Source organism: Cydia pomonella, chromosome 22 (assembly GCF_033807575.1).
Source record: "Cydia pomonella isolate Wapato2018A chromosome 22, ilCydPomo1, whole genome shotgun sequence".
NCBI lineage: Eukaryota > Metazoa > Arthropoda > Insecta > Lepidoptera > Tortricidae > Cydia > Cydia pomonella.
Window position 1 is genome coordinate 2,845,602 of NC_084724.1, and position 22,348 is coordinate 2,867,949.

At 36.4% G+C, this 22,348-nt stretch overlaps 1 protein-coding gene across 3 annotated transcripts in view; it reads left to right on the plus strand.

Annotated features, from left to right (window-relative positions):
• Positions 1-22,348, plus strand: part of LOC133530459 (rhophilin-2-B) — a 214,470-nt gene that overhangs the window by 157,184 nt on the left and 34,938 nt on the right. For all 3 annotated transcript variants that reach the window (XM_061868371.1, XM_061868373.1, XM_061868372.1), the window contains exon 3: positions 19,096-19,212. In XM_061868371.1, coding sequence (XP_061724355.1) covers positions 19,096-19,212 — 117 coding nt within the window. The remainder of the gene's footprint in view (positions 1-19,095; positions 19,213-22,348) is intronic.

The window sequence follows — 22,348 nt, forward strand, 5'->3', positions numbered from 1 at the left end:
AGTGTGTCCCCCCCCCCCCCTGTAACTTCTAAAATAACAGAATGAAAAATCTAAAAAAAATATATGATATACATTACCATACAAACTTCCACCGAAAATTGGTTTGAACGAGATCTAGTGAGTAGTTTTTTTTTAATACGTCATAAAATTAAAAAAAAAAATTTTCATCAAACATATACGTGTGGGGTATCTATAGATAGGTCTTCAAAAATGATATTTAGGTTCCTAATATCATTTTTTTCTAAACTGAATAGTTTGCGCGAGAGACACTTCCAAAGTGGTAAAATGTGTGTCCAAAGTGGTAAAATGTTGAACAAGATCTAGTAAGTAGATTTTTTTTAATACGTCCTAAATTGTACGGAACCCTTCATGCGCGAGTCCGACTCGCACTTGGCCGCTTTTTACGTTTTAAAATGTTATAATTTATTGCCTGTGCGCTCATATCTATATTATTATTATAATCTTTTCTTTTTGTATATATCCATTATGTAATTGTTATTGACAATAAATATTTACCTGTTTATAAGGAAAAACATGTAGCTAACCGCGATGCTTAAAAAAATAATCGCTTGGTTAAAAATATTCCTATTTCATTACTTACACATCCAATCTTTTCATTATCAATGTTTTATCTCGTGCAAGTGAATTGTAAAAATTCTCAATGAGATTAAATGATCTTAAACCTTAAATCTTGAATATCGTATCATAATACTTAGTCGTGTTTGCACTTGTGAGAAAGATCGCGTAATGGACTTTGAACATCGAAAGCGTGTTTTTCTAGTGTTTTTTAAACTATTAATTTATTTAATAACTACAGGCGCGGATACAAGGGGGGGGCCATAGGGGCAATGCCCCCCCCCCTAAAACCCTGGCTCTCACATTACTAAATTGAGTAAATTTTATTTTTACCAAAAATATATGATTTTCTCAAAATGGCCCCCCCCTAAGCCAAATCTTGTATCAGCGCCTGAATAACTACGTGTTGAATTGTAATGAAACTTTGCACATATAATTACATGAGGTATATCTAATGTAATTAGTTTATCTAACCTGTAATTACTTTATATAGCTCCAGTTTATAAAAAAAAAAACTAAATAGAGCCAAAACAAGCTTTGTATGATAAATTTAATTTCGCTGTATTTTTAGGGTTCCGTAGCCAAATGGCATAAAACGGAACCCTCATAGTTGCGCCATGTCCGTCTGTCTGTCTGTCTGTCTGTCCGAGGCTTTGCTCCGTGGTCGTTAGTGCTAGAAAGCTGAAATTTGGCATGGATATATAAATCAATAAAGCCGACAAAGTCGTACAATAAAATCTAAAAATTTAATTTTTTTTAGGGTACCTCCCCTACACGTAAAGTGGGGGTGAAATTTTTTTTTCGCTTCAACCCTAGAGTGTGAGGTATTGTTGGAAAGGTCTTTCAAAACTAATAGGGGTTTTTAAGAAACATTTTTTGATAAAGTGAATATATTTGGAGATAATCGCTCCGAAAGAAAAAAAAAATGTGTCCCCCCCCTCTAACTTTTGAACCATAGGTCCAAAAAATATGAAAAAAATTGTGGAAGTAGAGCTTAAGAAAGACATTAAATGAAAACTATAGCGGACATGATCAGTTTAGCTGTTTTTGAGTTATCGCAAAAAGTTTTCCCTTCATAGTAAAAAGACTTATTTTAATTAGGTACTGATTATGCAAATTTGCCTATTTGTTTAACTCAGGTGAAAGGTACCGTTTCATCCCTTGGTTGACAATTTACCATACTTTAAGCTCCAGTTTAGCTTATTGTGACGGAAGAGTAACTACGGAACCCTACACTGAGCGTGGCCCGACATGCTCTTGGCCGGTTATTATTTTAACTATGGTATCTGAAGCTACATAAACTAATTACAGGAGTAGATATACTTTGTCCTATTATAAGTACAAAGTTTCAGAGCAATCTATCTAGTTTATAATATTAATTAGAATTTGTACATGATTATTCCAAAATATTAATTTATTTATCATAAAATCAAGCTGTGTCGACTACAGCGCGTGCCAAAATATTAATATTCAAGAACTGGTTTACAAAATTAAATTAACATTTTGAACTCATTAGACAAATCGTACTCTCGATAAAATATTTATAGATATAGTCAACCAATAAACCAAAACTTATTTAGGCTAAGAATCGTAAACTGATCGTTAATTCTGACAAAAAATCAATTTTTAATTAAAAACGGGACATTTGCCGATAACTCGAAACGCTATTCAAAGTATTCAAACTTTTGCAATTCAATTATCGAGCATCCATGAAGTTGTCTACCGTTGATTTATTTATTTATTTAACCTTTATTGTACAAAAGATAAACTTGATGTACAAAAGGCTAACTTAATGCCATGAGGCATTATCTACCAGTCAATCTTGGGGCAAAGAAAAGATTTTAGGCGGTGCGTTTAAAACGAAAGAAACTGTTACCTGGAACGCGTTATTTTCGGAAGACGAAGAAAAGTCAAACGTAGAGGCTTCGGTTAATATACAACAAATTAAATGAAAATATTTTCAATAATAATATGTTAATATCCAAAGAGGAAAATGAGGTCTACGTCTGTATGAAAAGGCGATTACATTTTAAGAGAGAAGTATACCACGTGACGCATACAAAAAGAGAAAACGTTTTTCCACTTCTAAATATTTTCCATTCTCCGTGATGTTTTAGTGTGTTATTGACACAATGAAAAACTAGATTTATAGGTTTTCTTTTTTTTTTTTAATTGCAAAACAAAAAAAAAAGAGAATCCTGTAAACCTAGAATATATTTTGCTGAAGCGATCGACATCAACATCAAAGTCATTTGTTAAGATTAGTCAATGGAAACCGTTTTCTCCCAAAATGGAATTTCATAGAAAAAATACCGTTATTTCGTTAGATTTGAAAAGCTATTCTTCCCTCTTAAGATACTTTGGTATTGTCAAGTTTTTGTAATAAGATAAGATGAGATAAGATAAGATAAGATAAGATAAGATACTATAAGATAAGATAAGATGAGATAATCATTTATTTCATTTCAATCTTAGTTGGTAAATACGCAGTGGTCGAGTCCTCCTATTAGGTATGAAGTACCTCGCTCTTCCAGATTACAGATTTAGATCTACACTAAGAGAAGTTTTGATATTAACATTATAATCTTATAATGAATTTACAAATTGATAAAGTTTACAAAATTTACATTTGATTGTATATTACTTATTCTTTAAAATACAATAGTTGTACCTTTTTTTGATTTGTTACATAATGTATTGTCATTAAGAGTGCTTTTATTTTTCAACCTTTTACATTGTCGTAAAGTCCGTACAGAGCTCTTTGCAACAAGATGGCATAAAGTGTTCAGTGAAATATTATTTGAAGAAATCAAAATGAAGAGAGGTATGGGCATTGTGAATGTCATCTCGCTTTGTGTGGTAGGGCACAGCACAGCGGATGACATTCCAGATCTAGAGCAGAGCCCAACTGGGGAAGTACCTCCACCTTACAGAAAACCGCAGCCAAATAACACTAGACCCTACTCATAAGTGTTGTGTTCCTGCCGGTGAGTAAGGTTGCCAGAGCTCAACGAGGGTTGGGAGGGGGTTAGGGTCGGCAACGCGCATGTAACTCCTCTGGAGTTGCAGGCGTACATAGGCTACGGATACTGCTTACCATCAGGCGGGCCGTATGCTTGTTTGCCACCGACGTAGTATAAAAAAAAATGAGATCAAATGGCAATCAATGTGTTAATTCGAATCGGCCCCGGACACATGCCATAAACGGATCAATAAAAATGTTAATCAAAATGATTTAGTGTCGATTTGATATTGTAATGTATTCTGTTTAATGCTGATCCTTTTTGACTTCTTTTTGTGGTTTATGGTAATGTATTGGCTTTAGGGTTGCCTCATCTCATATTCCTCAAATTATATTTGGTTATTTAGAAAATACAATAGTTTTCGCTACCCCAGATCGTAAAGGCTTTCTTTATTCTTCGAAAACTCACGAGAAAGTTACATTTTATCCACAACAGCGGCAAAGAAATTAGATTCAAATTTTGAGTTATTTCCTCATGGTGGTTGGTCGAATTGAATGATAAATAAGTAATAGCGTTCATTTGGATTTCATATGTAATGTTTTAACAATGAGTACCTATTTTCCTCGCGTTGGTGTGGTGCAAAATATTGTGTCATACGATGACAAAGTTTGTTTTAACCCTTATGCCTTGAAACCCTAGCTCAAGATTTAAATGTTTGAGCTACTCGTTACGCTCGAAGTTCAATTTTGGAATCTTTCGCTTGCATAGTTACCAATATTATTTTAGCACTCAAACCTTGCCCCTCTCTAAAACAGGTTACTATTTTCATGATGTCACATAAAAGTAAAAATCCGAGCTACTAAAGACAAAATACACCCCTATCATTAAGATTGATTGATATCTGTACATAAGGTTTTATTACAGAATGTCAATACATACACATTTATACCTTATTAGTAAACAAATTAAGTCTTCAACTATCAAGAACTGTCGTACATTTTACACAAAAACGCCTAGTAAAATATACCGTTATTCCATTATCGACTTTATTTACACGTTTTACAATGCATTTTGAAACAGTGAACCATTCGCAATTCACAATTTGAAAAATTCTATAAGATTTTTAAGTGCCAGTAGAATTTCAACCTTATTCAAGTAGGATTATAGTTCAATTTGAAATAGCATAAGATAGGTACGAAGCAAAATAAAATTGTGATCTACCTATTGAAACAAAAGACTAACATGTGAAATGCTAAGTCTGTTGAAATATAGACTGTAAATTGTTAGTTTTAAGGTTGAAATTACAGTGTCTTGTCTATGGTTTTTAATACATTACGTTTATATGAATATGAAATCAGATGGAAATAAATGGTAGTGCAAGAAGTGTATTAATTCAAGCAGATATCGTTGAATTATTTATTGCGTCAGTTTTTTAAAGAATCAGTGTGGCGTGGCAGAACTGTGCCAGTGAGGAAAATATGCAAACGTTGGCAAAACTCTTTTTCTGGCGGTTATGTTGGTATTAAAGATAATCACGTATATGCAACTATGTATGTATTGAGCTCTACCTCGAACTCTACCGATCATTTAGGGACGGGTGCTATTATTTTCCGGGAATCGTTTTTTCCAAGTTGCGATTTCTGCCATTCGCAATTTTTACCAATTAATATTGATGTTGAGGAATGGTGCGTCTATATAGATTGCCTAGATTTTATTTATATTATTTTTTATAATACTACATATTTGTGTTGTCTAACTTAATGTGTCATGTGTGTATCAAGTTATTTGTAAATTGTATATCGCTAACCTTAAATTAATTTTAAGATATCTTGTACTCTACTAACACTATATGGATCTCCCTAGATTCGAAATAAATAAATAATTGAATTGAATTAAATTGAATATTTTATCAATAGCTTCCTTTTCCGAAAGCATTTCTAGCCATTTGCATATTTTCCTATTATATTTACTTTTCAATATCATAACTTATTTTCCCGGATTAATTTGTTTACAATAATAGGAAAGTTGACCTGGATAGGTGCGACAGCTTTCTTTCCCCAGGGGTCATAATGTAAAAACGCTCTTACAATTTATCCCTTTATCAGGTATATACTTTATTTTATAATAAATGATTTAACACTTTATCAGGCTGACAATTCAAAAATGAAAATCGAATGTCAGTCTTACTCATCGAAAATAGAACACAAGTTTGAAGTGCCGTATGTGGGAAATATATCTCCCTTAACCTGGTAAAGGGTTAAGGTAAAATATAGTAATCTAGCCACAAGCTTCATCCTCTTAGCTTTAAACACAACAAATCGGAAACATTTTATTAATAAATAAATAAATAAATATTATAGGACATTATTACACAAATTGACTAACAATAAGTCCCACGGTAAGCTCAATAAGGCTTGTGTTGCGGGTACTTAGACAACGATATATATAATATATACATATTTATAAATACTTAAATACATAGAAAACATTCATGACTCAGGAACAAATATCCATGCTCATCACACGAATAAATACCCAGGATTTGAACCCGCGACCATCGGCTTCATAGGCAGGGTCACTACCCACTGGGCCAGACCGGTCGTCAAAATAGTTATTACTTGTATTGCAGTGATTCTGCTCATAATATTATAAGTACTATTACTTACACACAGAACTGTAGGTGGTTGGTATGTGCTATTACATTACCATTATGCTATCTATTATAACATTTATAAGTAGTCAGACCGCGGAAGTTCAGAGAAAATGATCTGCAATTCATGCGCGCGCGTCTGCATTGCATAGCTGTACTTTATGCATATGCATGCGGAAATATGCTTATGCCCGCTGGTGCGTAAGGTTCATAGCCCTTATAGTAGTTATATACGGACCACAACGGACAAAGACATCGTATATCATCAAGTCATCATTAGTAATAGTACATTACTATAGAAGCCGGGACGAAAGGGGTTGCCGGCCGAAGACATATAGAGGCCGACCGAAGCGAGGCCGGATAGGTCTGAGGCGGGCAACCCTATTTTCCCGCCGAGGTATGTATAGTTCTTTTCTCAAACATGCAATGAAATAAAGAACAAATAAATCAAAGTTATATTTTTAAAGATATTATAAGTAAACAAGACAATAACTAAAACTAACGTGTGTATAGTAGTATTTCGCTATATGTTAACTAGGTTTTAATAGAAAACAGATACTTCATACATTTATATTTATTATCATGTTACTTCAAAAAAGTACGAAAGCACGTTTTTGAACAAACCTTTAGAATTGACACTTGTCATTGTTGTCAATTCTTTTTAATACGCATAGTGGCAGAATGTCATGATGCCTGCAGCCTGTACCACAAATTTATGTGCAAAGGAAATTAAAAAAGAGCACTTTGCCGGCCTAGGCCTGCAATATTTGTATGAAATTCCATTAACGACCTCTTGTCCTAGCCGCACCTGAAACGTCATACTTCGCAGCCTATTATAAATAAATATTTTAGGACATTATTACACAAATTGACTAAGTCCTCCAGCAAGCTCAATAAGGCTCGTGTTACTTAAATACGCAGGAACAAATATTCGTGCTCATCATCGGCTTCATAGGCAGGGTCACTACCCACAAAATAGGTCTAAATAACCACGCATCTTCAACCTTGATTTTATTCAATAAACTATTTATAGAGGACAATAAATCAGTGCTCGAAATACTAAATCACACTATCTTCCATCTGAAATGTTTATATTCTACCGAGGCACGCAGGCCGTTAATATGAGTTATAGGGTTGCTGATTGAAATGATCCTAGGACTGCAATAGACATTTTAATCGTAATTTATCACTGCGTAATTACGCGGAGAAATGATAAAATTAGAAGAGATAGGTAGACTTAACAAAACAAAAGCGCAACAAAACAAAACACAAAACAAAACAAAACAAAACAAAACAAAACAAAACAAAACAAAACAAAACAAAACAAAACAAAACAAAACAAAACAAAACAAAACAAAACAAAACAAAACAAAACAAAACAAAACAAAACAAAACAAAACAAAACAAAACAAAACAAAACAAAACAAAACAAAACAAAACAAAACAAAACAAAACAAAACAAAACAAAACAAAACAAAACAAAACAAAACAAAAGCTGACCGTCTCCGCTGGCTTGGCCACGTTTTGAGAATGGGGAGGATCGCGGCGCTAAAAGGGCATACCTGGGACGCCCGGTAGGGCGGAGGCCTATCGGACGTCCCAGTTATCGCTGGGGCGATGCTGTTGAAGCGGACTTGCGCGATCGCCAGGCCGATAACTGGCGGGAGATGGCACAGGATCGAGACAACTGGCGTGTACTCATGTCGGAGGCCAAGACTCATTTTGGGTCGCTGCGCCATTAAGTAGTAGTAGTAGTAGTAGTAGGTAGACTTAGTTTGACTTTCCACCGAGGCTGTAGAATTGGACTGGTAGGTCCTGTTAACTTTACGCGTCAGTCCATCAGTTAATGACCTATACTATAATGTAATTAAATTTTCCTACTCCTCTACTGTTATCTGTCATTTATGCATTCATTAACACGAATATAAGAACATACGTAAAAGATTTCAAGAAAAGTCTGTATTGTCTATTCCTCATAAAAGCTCTTGTGCTTTTATAAGCCTATAACGTTACTGCGATTAATGGCTACCAACCTAACAAAACCAAAACGAATACAGTTTTAAACTAAGTGCATTGCTGCCAACTTACAAAATATTCATTTGGTTGCATAGTAAAAATAATTACTTCATAAGTCAGAAACACGCATGTGACACCCGTAATATAGCAACACCCATAGACTACGAAGACCGCTTAGCGTTGCTTGTTAGTCTCCGTAGCCTACGGTGGCCAAAATTGAGAAAAAACTGTCCAAAATATTAATTTAGCAAGTAGCAAGTACCAGGGCCTCATGAGTTACGAGGTGTCGCTGATCGGCCGGCCGCGGCCCGGAGCGGGCCGGGCGCGTAACAAGGTATGCTCGCGCGTCTGGGCTATATACTTTTGCTGTAATTTGTTTACCTAAATTAAGATTTATTTTTGTTGACTCGTAGGAAAAATATTGTATGCAACGTTGTATAAGTAGGTCAAAAAATTCTCGTGGCGTATTCCTTTACAATGTTCGCCTACGCCTTCGGCTCCGGCTCACATTGTAACTCACGCCACTCGCCTTTTTTGACCCTTCTTATACAACTGTTGCATAAAATACTATAATATACCTTGCGTTTCTTTTTTTTGCCACTTTTTTATGTGACCTTTTTTGTTAGTTTTCTGTTATTTCTAATCAGGATCGCGAGCTCCTTATATCCTTGTCCTTAAAAGGTTATCCCACAATTTCCATACGTTTTTGATACCGTCATCCAAAAAAAGGGGAAATCGTAACACAATAGGAAAAAACTCTGGGACATTTGGTTATCCCATTGAAATCGAAAGATCTCGTGAAATACTGCCCTGATTAATATCGACTACCCCCACACTAGTCTCTCGCATCTGTCTCACTCATCCATCAGATCGCAAGGTGTAGGAAACAAAAAAACGAAGCCTTTCAAAATCACAATATTCAGCAGAAGACCAGCTCTATATACAAACGATGGCACGGTTTACTAACTTGAACCTTACTGAAATATCTGTGCTCATCACACAAATAAATGCCCTTACCAGGATTCTAACCCGGGACCATCGGCTTCATAGGCAGGGTCACTACCCACTAGGCCAGACCGGTCGTCATACATCGACAAACCCGAGACGAAAATAAAAAAATAACACGATATTTTTGACGACCGGTATGGCCTGGCCTTGTGAGTTTGTATATAACTATTTATTTATCTATATACGTACGTATATCGTCGGCTAGTATGTTAACGGCACCAATCATGGGACATTTAAGAGAAGATTTGGAGTATTTTTGATATTTCACCGACACGTGTAAAATTTCTACCGCTTTACGCTTTAAAACTTGAATAGGTATCCAATTCGTCCTTTATGTTTTCTATGTATTTAATGAAAACTACTGCAATTGGTTTCAATATTATTAACCAATTAACCTGTGGTTTTTTTGCTCCAGTCATGGGATGTATGGCGCCATTCATGTTCAGACTAAAAAATATCAATTTAAAAATTAAACTAAAGCAGGTCTTTGGCTCTTGTTTATGGTAAAATGTTGCCAGCGATACAAACTGTTGGTAAATACTTGTTTTATAGGATTTGTCTATACCATCCCATTACTGGTGCCTGTTCCATTATAGGGATGTTTACTATACCCATACTGCAAGCTTTGCTTAGTTTGGGACTAGGACGATCTGTGTAAGATTATTCGCAAATATTGATTTATTTGTATCGGAAGAACTGATGTTACGAAAACTTACGTGACTATGTCCATATATTATTAAAGTAGTAGTTCTATAAAAGTCTGCCTAAGAGGAGATGGCGGGACGACCTGAACGCATTTCTCAGCAACTGGACGGATGCTGCTGTTCATCGGGGAGACGACCGGTCTGACCTAGTGGGTAGTGACCCTGCCTATGAAGCTGATGGTCCCGGGTTCAAATCCTGGTAAGAGCATATATTTGTGTGATGAACACGGATATTTGTTTCTAAGTCATGGGTGTTTATATGTATTTGAGTATTTATAATTATAATATATTATATATATCGTTGTCTAGGTACCTACAACACAAGCCTTATTGAGCTTACTGTAGGGCTTAGTCAATTTGTGTAATAATGTCCTATAATATTTATTTATTTATTGGAAGTCTAGGGGGGCGGCCTTTGCCCAGCAGCGGGACACTTTATAGGACACTTTTTTTTGGCCCTCTAAATTTACTGCACCTTAAAACATAAGTCATGCAAGGGCCAGCTCTGTATGCAATGCGCGAGATACGTCGGCTGTACGTGGAAAGACTGGGCAAGTGCTGATCGAGTGATTTATGTAGAAATGGCGCCAGAACTGTACCCCTAGTGTAAGTTTTATCGACATCATAACTTGACGAACGCGTTTGCGTTAAGTGTCATTTTGTATAGGATTTTGAGTCTCCAAAACGTCCCGCTTGGCGCGCTCTTTCTAAATCACATACAAAATGAGACTAAACGCAAACGCGTACGTCACGTTTCAAAATCGAATTTATTTACACTAGGGGTACTGGACTTCTACGAACTGACAAGTGTCAAGTTGTTAGGCTTGATAGGTTAAATGTAAAACTTCTACACGCTGTTATTTCTTTGTATTATAATTTCTAGGTATAGGTATCTCATAGGTAAGCGTGCGCCACCGTAGACCGCATCATCACTTACCATCAGGTGAGATCGTGGTCAAACGTATAAACAACGGAAACTAAGTACCGGACATTTATATACACCGTATTTTTTTCGTTAATTTCAAGGAATGTCTGAGCTTAAATTAAGTAACTTTTTCGAAGTACTCTAATTTACTTCAATTCGGAGATAATTTATTTTTATCTCTTACGAGCGTGTATCTTGCCTTAGGGCCTGTTTACATATTGATTAGTGTTTAGTACGAGTTTATACATTTGCTACTAAACTCTCGGACGATCGATGTTCGAAATCACAGTGATATTTTTTTTAAATTAAATTACAAGCCTTTCTTTTAACGGGGCGACATATTCGGTTAATCGAAAAAGCTCCTTAATAAATGAAAAAAAAATTAAAACCTCAAACACAATAAGTTTGCTTTGTTTTATACCAGAGATCCCATTGCCACCTCCTGTCTCCATCATCAGATCAGCTCCATGTCATCATAATATTGGATTGTTATCCAATTTACTTATGTAAGCAAAATTACAGCTCAATCGGAAATCGGGAAGTGGGTCAAATTTAGCTTCCAAGCGTCAAATACACACACTAACAAAATAACTAACAGGGTAAGTTAAATAAAATCTTGTAATTTTTTTTATACACCATTGAGGCAAAAACTTATAATTGATATTAACATTATTAACTCACAGTTCTTGTTTTATCTGAAACACTTAAATGTCAAACTAAAATTATTTCTAAAATTACGACCCAGATACGGAACGTCGCCTCGTTTCTAAAATGGTCTCATTTAATTAGCATGTGTTATGAAACTCTTAGGTAACTAATATATTATTACTATTGGGTATCCATAACTGGTTGCATTCTGCATAATAATGAATTGTATCATATGAGTGGACAATTTGTGCATATTAATTGTATGTTTGATGTCTATATCAGTTGTCGGTTTCTTTTTAAACTTTATTGAAAGCAAAAAGGTCATATTTTCAATATACCTAGATTTGTTTCTCACATTAGGATCCAAGTCGTGATTTTGGGTAGAACTGTGGAGTACAACCACAGTATGATACTGTTACCGAATTGATAGGTTTAAATGTAAAGAGGGGTTTTCCGGTCCTTGCTGTGGAGTAGAAACAACATAGAACTTAGAAAAAAATTAAAAGTGAAAAGTTTACTTTTTTGGGCAACACATACCCAATACAGCCAATATTTTCACCATATATGAGCCTTAGGAGCCTTATTAAGGCCTTATGGGGGACTTTTTATACCATAAAACGTCTCAAATTTGAGAAAATAGTATCAAGTAAGTACAACTTTAAATAAAAGGACTTCGGGTTGATGATATTGTGAAGGCGTCTCGTGAATTTTTTTTTGTTTTATGCTCATTTATGCTATTTCAAATGTTATATTGATAGCTTATTATACAGTAAACTAATGTGAATTAATCTTGAAACGCGTTCAACGATTCTTTAGTCAACACCCGGCAGTCCACGCGGCTGTTTGTAAAGTCCAGCTATCGCTTTACTAAAAGCTTATCACCATACTAAGTCTACAGGGCTCATTTACACGGTGCGAGACCTCGCATGCGAGTTTCATTACATTGCGGTATTTGATCGGTCGGCTGAATTGGTTGTAACCTCAATAGTCCGCAATGCAACTATAATCGCATATAGTAAACATCCCTATAATGGAACAGGCACCAGTAATGGGATGGTATAGACAAATCATGTAAAACAAGTATTTACCGTCAGTTTTTAATCGCTGGCAACATTTTACCATAAACAAGAGCCAAAGAACTGCTTAAATTATTTTTTTGTTGATATTTGTTAGTTTGAAAATTAATGGCGCCATACTGCCCATGACTGGAGCAAAAAACCATAGTTTTAATAGGTTAATAATATTGAAACTAATAAAACTCGTGTTGACAGTTGCAAGCAGACTTATTTTATTTCATCCGAAATACACCGTTATCGAGTAACAAGTTTTTACTTAGCACTAACAGATGGCAGCACTGGTATGGAATGCATATTATAAATAATGATTTTGTTACAATTTTAACACCACCACCTAACAAAATCAAAAAACAAACTTATATTTATTATACAGCTGTAACGCCTAATAATTTAACAAATTTATGGTGTTTAACAGAACACAAACTTTTTGTTAAAACATCTGCTGGCATTTCAGCTGTTGGCATATACTTAATTTTAACAAACTTATTTACCACAGCCTCTCGGACAAAATGACAGCGAATGTCAATATGTTTTGACCGCCTATGAAACATGGGATTTATAGCCAATTTTTGTGCACTCTGATTGTCGTTATATAAAACAATAGTATCACAGCTACCTAATATTTCAGTAATAAGATTTTTTAAGTAGATAGCTTCTTTACATGCTTCTGACATGGCTACAAATTCTGATTCAGTACTAGAAAGTGACACAGTTCTTTGTTTTCTACATTCATAGGATATTACACTATTTGACAATGTAAAACAAAACCCAGAATATGACCGTCGGTCATTGACATCTGACCCCCAGTCAGCATCTACAAAACATTCGAGAGATGAATTGTCCTTTTTATACACAAGACCATAATTTTTTGTTTTGTGTAAGTATTTTAAAATCCTTTTAGCATGTTTCCAATGATTTTCACTGTGACAATTATTAAATTGGCTTAAATAACTCACACTATATGAAATATCAGGTCGGGTCAAAACTGACAGATACATTAAACTACCTAATAATTGTTGATAAGGATATTTCTTATCTTTACATACATTTCCTGATTTTTCACATTGTAGATTAACTTCCATAGGAGTTTCCGCTAACTTACTGTCAATCATATTAAATCTGTGAAGCAATTCAGTTATATACTGTTCCTGATCTACTGTTATCATACCATTTTGGACCTTGACCCTCATTGTTTTAATTGACCTAAGTTTTTGATCTTAAAATTAACACTTAGCTCCTGTACTAATTGATTAGTAGCTGATTTACTGTTGGAGAAAACAAAAAAATCATCAACAAACAGAGCTATGATAATTTTAGTATCACCATCAAACTTAGTGAACAAACATGGCTCGAATTTAGATTTCTTATAGCCAAGACTATGCAAGTACTCCTCTACTCTTTGATACCAAGCCCTAGACGACTGCTTGAGCCCATAGATAGCCCTTTTCAATTTTAAAACTTTATTATTCATTTCATCACTGCAGTCAGGAGTAACAGGCCGATTCATGTACACTGTCTCATCCAAAAACCCATTTAAAAAAGCAGTAGTTACATCCAAGTGACTTACATCTAAATCAAGTTTTACAGCAAGAGCAAATAAGAGTCTTAATGTGGAGTATCTAAGCACTGGAGAAAATGTCTCATGGAAGTCAACACCTTCCTTTTGGGTGAAGCCCTTTGCAACTAAACGCGCACGGTATCTCACTTTATTTTCTAAATCTATTTTCTTTTTGAACACCCACTTACACTGAACCACTGTGCTATTCTCAGGATAGTCCACTAATTCCCATGCACTGTTCTCTTCAAAAGAATTTAATTCTTCCCTCATAGCCTCCTTCCAAAATGAAGATTCAGGGCCATTCAGAGCTTCCTGGAGACTAATACCTCCTTCAATTGAGCTTTGACTTGATTCCACACACATATTTGTGAATCCATATCTCTCTGGTTTCTTTATTATTCTTTTGGTAGGTGTGGCACTGGATGTAGTTTGAACTGGTGCTTCTTCAGTCACTGAAACGCTTCCCTCTCTGGCGTTAGGCTCATGGTCATCTGGAACCTCAAAAAACTCTGCCTCATCAGATTCAACTGAGGAATTCAGTTCTTGTCCACCATGATCTTGGGTCTGGACAAAATGCTCCTTTTCAGTTTGAACTTCTTCTTCTACAGAATCCACCTTCTTTTCAGGACCTGAAATATCAATCTGCACGCTGTTCTCCTTCTCAATTCCTTCTTCAATTATAATTACATCCCTACTTGTAATTATATTGTTAATGTTAGGATCATACACTCTATAGCCTTTGACATTATCAGCGTAGCCAACAAGTATACACTGCTTTGCTTTCTTGTCCCACTTTAGACGACGCTCTTTAGGTACATGAACCATAACTTTACTTCCGAATATACGTAGGTTACTTACATCTGGCTTCTGCCCCGTCCACATCTCATATGGTGTTTTGTTATTCAAACCTGATGCTATAGACCTGTTTTTCAAATACACAGATGTATGAACGGCCTCTGCCCAAAACTTTTTGTCTAAATCTGCATCAAACACCAAACTTTTAGCCTTCTCTGCAATCGAACGATTCTGTCGTTCAACAAGACCATTCTGTTCACTTGTATATGGGTTGCTCTTCTGATGTACTATGCCCGAGTCTTGTAAATATTTTTCAAAGATTTTATTACAAAACTCTAATCCATTGTCTGTCCTTATGGACAGAATTTTCTTTGAAGTTTGGTTTTCAACCAACAATTTAAACTGCTTGAAGTGTTCAAAAGCTTCATCTTTTGTTTTCAAGAAATAAACAAAAGTCATCCTACTATAGTCATCTACTAAAAGCATAAAGTATTTTGAGCCTCCTATAGATTTTGCTTCCATAGGCCCACATAGGTCTATATGTACCCTCTGAAGAACCTCTGTGCTTCTGGTACCAATGTGAGAAAATGGTAGCCGAGCTTGCTTAGCCTCACAGCATACCACACAGTTTTCTTTGGTAATATTTATCTTGTCGTTCACTGACATTCCTGTAACTGCACCTTCATTCATTTTTTTAAGGTCGTCACTATTAATATGACCATATCTGCGATGCCAAATTCTTGCCGTCGTCGAAGACAAAAAACAGCTGTTCGATTTAAGAACATTCAGCTTATATACACCTTCGACTAAGTCCGCTGTAGCCACCAACACATTATCTTTGTTGAAGATGCGACATCCGTTTTTCTCGAATGAAACTGTATTGCCCTTGCGCAAGAGCTCGCTCACTGACAATAAATTTGTTGCCAAACACGGTATATACAATACGTCCTTGACTGGAATCTCGTATTCAAAACCCTCAGCTTCTGTGGTGATGCACAAATCACCACTGCATTCGACTGGTATTACGGTTTTGTCGGCAACCACGATCTCATTAACTCGAGGATTGTTTGACACATTTGTCAACCATTCTTTATTCGGACTCATATTACAACTCGCTCCCGAATCCACGTAGAAATCTGACGCGCTGAATTTTGCACTCAAAAATACTGCACTAAATGCGTTTGATTGCTTTCGTTTTTCAGTTTTGTCGATCATTTTACATTGATTTCTGTAGTGGACCGGCTGATGACATGAGTAACAGGTTATATTTTTCTTGTTCGACGACTTGACATTGACATTTCTAGCCATAGACTCATTTTTAGTGTTGCCAGGTTTCTGCTTCTGAAAACCTTTTACGGCAAACGCTCCGCTAGACTGCGGTTCACTCGATTCCATATCGAGCAGTTTCGACTTAATAACATCTGCGTCAATAGGAATTCCCGAGTGCTCGATCGCCATTATCATTGGCGAAAACTTGTCCGGCAATCCTGCCAACAGTAACGATCCAATCCATTGTTCGTTTATGTCAAATCCCGTACCTCTCAACCGCTGGGATGTTTCAACAACCTGAGTTACGTATGACGTCATTGAATCACAATTCTCCAGCCTAATTGATATTAAATTACGAAGAAGGGTAATTTTTCTGGAAAAACCTCGATCATCAAACATTGATCTTAACTTGTCCCATAATTCCTTTGTGGTCTTCGTACTTTTAATATGGACGTACAAGGTCGGGTCTATTGTTAAAACTAGCTTCGCTCTGGCTTTTGCATCCAACGTCTCAGCCGCCGCAGCCGCCGCTGCCGTAGTCGGTTTATTCTCCTCGTCCGCTTTTTTGCTTAGAATGACATCAGTCATTCCTTCCAAGACAAGCAAGTTCTCAGCCGCAAACGCCCACTCATCGTAGTTTTCACGGCCCTTCAACTTTGGCACATTCGCGATAAAATTTGAAGCCATATTTTAACAAAATTAACACTGCACAACTGAACAATAATTCTGGACTAATCTGATCGCTTTTACGTTACTTTTAGTGAAAAAATGCACTGGGACACATAACCTAATAAAACTCGTGTTGACAGTTGCAAGCAGACTTATTTTATTTCATCCGAAATACACCGTTATCGAGTAACAAGTTTTTACTTAGCACTAACAGATGGCAGCACTGGTATGGAATGCATATTATAAATAATGATTTTGTTACAATTTTAACAGAAACCAATTGCAGTAGCCTTCATTAAATACGTAGAAAATATAAAGGACGAATTGGACATTCAACTTTTAAAGCATAAAGCGATAGAAATTTTACACATGTCGGTGAAATATCAAAAATACTCCAAATTTTCTCTTAAATGTCCCATGATTGGTGCCGTTAACATACTAGGCAACGATATACGTACGTATATAGATAAATAAATACTTATATACAAAGAAAACACCCAGGACTCATAAATAATATCTGTGTTCGTCACACAAAATGCCCTTACCGGGATTCGGACAGACAACGGGATTCGGGCGGGACAATTAGCTTCACAGGCAGGGTCTATTCACAACTCACAAGGCCAGGCCATACCGGTCGTCAAAAATATCCTGTTACATTTTTCTTCCGTACGAGTTTGCATGCTGTCTAAATCAGCCCTTTAATTTAGATTCCCACTTTTGATATTTGTGTAAAGGTCTTGTTATTTTACTCTCTCTACCTAAATTGTCCCAATGGACAAAAACAGAAACCATTTTAATTTTAAAGACCGAATTTTAAATAAAAATTGTCCATTAACTTAAATCAACGACATTCCGTCTTACTAATGATCTATGTCCAGGCTCGCTTTCACTGCAAACGACCATATTCGTGACATTGCTCGTTATGACATGCGTGCATGAGAACACGATTTATTATGAAATTGATGCGTTTTTTACTGTGCTCATGATGGTATGATGGATGTGTGGGATTGGTGTAAAGTAGGACAGTGTTTAAATAATAGAACTGTTATTAAGATAAAAGTACTAGTACTCGACGCTGCACTAGTACTCGACATGGGCACTTTATGTCAAAGTGACAAGGATTAAGTTTGTCAGAAAAATCTTCGTTGTTCAAATTTAACCTATATTTCCATGAAATAAAGTGCCCATGTCGGTAACTAGTGCAGCGTCGAGCACTAGTAACCTTACAATTACTAGCCTTAGGCTAGTTTAGACTCAAATAATATAAGGATCGCAAAATATTCTGTATTTTTGCAAGCATAAGCGCAGAGTAACCATTAAAAATCACCCAAATCACTAAATACGTTGTTGACTATTGAATAAGATTGGTTGACTGGTAGAGAATGCCTTAAGGCATTAAGTCCGCCATTTGTACCTTCATGTATTGTATAATAAAGATTGAAGAAAATAAATAAATAAATACCTATAATATTTGGTAAATGGTGTCCGACTGAAACATATTTTTTTGCCGAAACCGAAACCGAAGTTTCGGCTTTGGCTCTAGTTTCGGCCGAAATCGAAACCGAAACTTTTGTAGTCATGTTAAAATCGTTGAAAAAATATCATAAAACCGCTTTTATAGACTTCTCGTCGACCGTCCAGTGGCGCCCTTATTAGGGGAATTGTGTTTTCCATTAAACCAATTAATTTCTGTGTACATTAGTATATTAATATTGTTGTCCTACTTGCTCCCCGACTTTTTATTTTGTCACATAGTTTAGTTTCATAGTAAGAAGTACCATTTCGTAATTTTCAGCCGGGCCGAAAGTTTCGACCGTTTTTTGGCCGAAACTGGCCGAAACCGAAACCGAATCATCGTATGAACACTAATAAATTCCCTAGGTTTCTTCAGGATCCCATCATCAGATACTGATGGCAAAATGACCAGTTGTGAAGTATTAAGAATTTCAAATTAGCTCAATCATATTCAAAAATCTTTGTAACATATTGTCATGGCCAGATCATATAAATTGATCTTTTCATGAAATACCATTATAGAAATGTTTGACTCTTACATTGTGTGGCCAACCCAACGGATCATTTCATGAAAATGATGGCCATATCATGAAATGATCAATTCTAAGATCAGGCCACATATCTACATAAGGATATTAAAAAAGTCTAATTTGTCGGTATGTGACAAAACTTTTTGAAAATAATTATAACATATGACTAACTAGCTGTTTTCTTCTTTTCTAGGGCTCGGACCCTCGCGTGGCGACGTGCCGCGGACGCCTGCAGACGCGACGCTGCCAGCTCAACCAGGAGATCAACAAAGAATTGAGGTTGCGAGCTGGTGCTGAAAACTTATTCAAGGTATGTTGACTAATGTCTGCCTATTGTGATTGTGCTACGTTGCCAGCTCGACCCTTGCGTGGACTCCTGTAAACGCGACGCTGCCAGCTCTACCAGGAGATCAACAAGAAGTTGAGGTTGCGAGCTGATGCTGAAAACCTATCCAAGGTACGTTGTCTCATGTCTGCCTATTATGATCGCCCGACGTTGCCAGCTCGACCCTGGCATGGACGCCTGCAGACGCAACGCTACAAGATCCACCAGATCACAAGGAGTTGAGGTTGCGAGCTAAAGCCAAAAACTTATTCAAGGTACGTTGTCTATTGCCTGCCTTTTGTGATCGCGTGACGTTGCCAGATCGACCAGGAGATCAACAAGGAGTTGAGGTAATTTACATGTAAGTAAATCCTGTTACAACCTGTTATCCTGTGTTTTGACGACCGGTTTGGCCTAGTGGGTAGTGACCCTGCCTATGAAGCTGATGGTCCCGGGTTTAAATCCTGGTAAGGACAATCGTGTGATGAGCATTTTATAATTCTTGTAATTTAAATTTAGTTTGTACGAATATTATTTATTTAATAATAAATGTTTTTAATATTCTGTCTGCCAGCAATTTATCGTTCTGAAGCATGTTTTTGATCTTCACCTCATTCTAAAATCTTTAATAGACAATACTGAACACGATGTCATTTCTGTAATGCCAAATTAGAAAGCAACAGTTAACATTCTAGTTGGATGTTAGCACTGATAGACGCCTATGCAACAAAATTATACATTACAAGCCGCACCTATCATTCAAGCTAGGAATGAGGCTGCATGTAAATTTCCCTGCCTACAATAGAAAGTTCTTATTCCAATGCCTAGCCTGTGCTATTGTGGGGCATCTATGAGGTATTGTACATTTGAGGGAGGTACTATTGTGAATTCAGTCATTGTTACAAATATAAACTTAGGGGTAGACCTCGGCGAACTTTCTCTGATCAAATCGGGGAAATCTTGAAGAAAGGCCAGGTCGAGAGCACCCTAAACCGACGAGCGTGTATGAGGAATGACATGAAAGTGAAGGAAGCGAAAGAGGTATGTCAGGATCGTAGCAAGTGGAAATCCGTGGTATCTGCCTACCCCTCCGGGAAATAGGCGTGATTATATGTCTGTATGTATAAACTTGGAGAAAAGGATGTCCTATTGATGCGTAGGTTTTTTAACCAATTTAAAAATTCCATAAATACATATAAGGTTCTCAATTCGGTTGTATGTTTTTGTTTATTGTTGTTACTCAGAACTCCGTCATTTGTACACCGATTTGGAAAATTATTTTTGTCAAAATCTAGATCTAATGATCGAATATTTTTGGTTTTATGTTTGGGTGGCGTTGAGGTTTATATAGGTACCTAATATACCGTTGGACTTATAAGCTACGGATACTGCTTACCATCAGGCAGGCCGTATGCTTGTTTGCCACCGACGTAGTATAGTAGTATAAAGTACTAGCGATCTTTAGTTATATATATAATAGAATATGATAGTGACCGTCAAAAACTCATAAAATTTACAATAACAATATACAATGTACATATATGTATACTAGAACTAGCTTAAATCTAAAATAGGCCCTTGAGGCATTGAACCAAGGATGCTGGCGGCATTTGCTCGTTGTATCGCAATACTGATACGTTGTGCGAGGAACCGTCAGCTCATCGGTCACCAGTTCCGTCAACCAGACGCTTCGAATCTCTGCAAAAAACTTGTGCGCGCTGGGACCCCATGGACCTAGTTTCAACGCCAAATGATACATACAAAATGGTACTCTCTACCGAGGCTCTTATATTATTATGTTTACAATTTTGGTGCCTTCCACTCATAAAATAACTGTTACTAAATTGACATCATCAGAACAAAGAGATACTTATAACGCAACAGAAAATTCAGCTCAAAACTGCCGAAATCCGGTAATTATGGCCCAGCATGATACCCATCTATCAGAATCTAACTTCTAATGCCTATGTCACAGATTACCTCTCAGAGTTGTAGACTCCGCATAAAGTCACCACACAAGCAAATTACTTGTAAAATAAGATACTGCACTAATTCTCTATTGCAGGGGTGGCCAACTTGATTAGACCCAAGATCTCCTGTTTACTAACGAAACCCTGTGCGATCTACCAATTACAATTCTTGAAACCTTAAATGAAACAGCATAGTTTAGTACACAATCATGTAGTATTTTTTTTGTATTAAGAGAGAAAACATAATGTGAAAATTATTCTTAGTAACTACTTATTTACGTACATATTAGTGTGAGCATTGCGTCTGAGCATCTTCCACTAGTTTAGCATAATCAAGTTTGTAGTTGGAAAATGCCAACCTTAAAGAATCCAATGTATGAGCTTGTCTGAGGGTCTGTCAAGCGAGAACGATGTTTATTTTTTGTTTTTTTTTTTAAGTAGGAAAATGCTGACTCACATAAATATGTTGAACCAAAACACGAATGAAGTTGTTCAGCACATTTCTTCAAATTTGGATATTTTTTTGGAAACCAATGCCTAGAAATCTTGACCTGAGGATGACCTTGCTTTTAGAGCCTCCGCTAGCTGGCGCGGGTGCACGGAGCGGATGAGGGGGTTAACGAAAAATAGTATGAGCAACACTAACTGAAGCGGACGCGTGCGGCGGATTTCACCTACAAATAGCACCCGCGTGCGTGCGCACGCGGCGGGCGTCCGCGTCAGCTAGCGTAGGCCCTTAGAAATATGTCGCAGCGCAGTAATAATTTCGTTTTGTAACATGTGTTCCATTTGAAATGTATCTGCAAATTTTGTAGCCAATTCATAGATATCACTATGATCAATGGAATCATTAAACGGGTAACTGATGAATTGAACCAACTTTTAAATTTTTCTGAAATCACTAAAGCGTATTTCGAAGTCTACCACTGCCCTAATTTCTGTCGTGTACTTCAAATTGTAGGTAGGATGTTTTTCCATATGATCCTTGATGTTTACAAATTGTTCAATTTTTTCTTCTCTATGTCAACTATCATTAGGCTAGGGACTTTTGGATGCTCGCCGTGGTTCTAGAATCCACGGAGTCGCCATTATATATATTTTTTCCAAGTCAAAATCAAAGTAAGTAAAAATATATTAACTTGTATGTATAT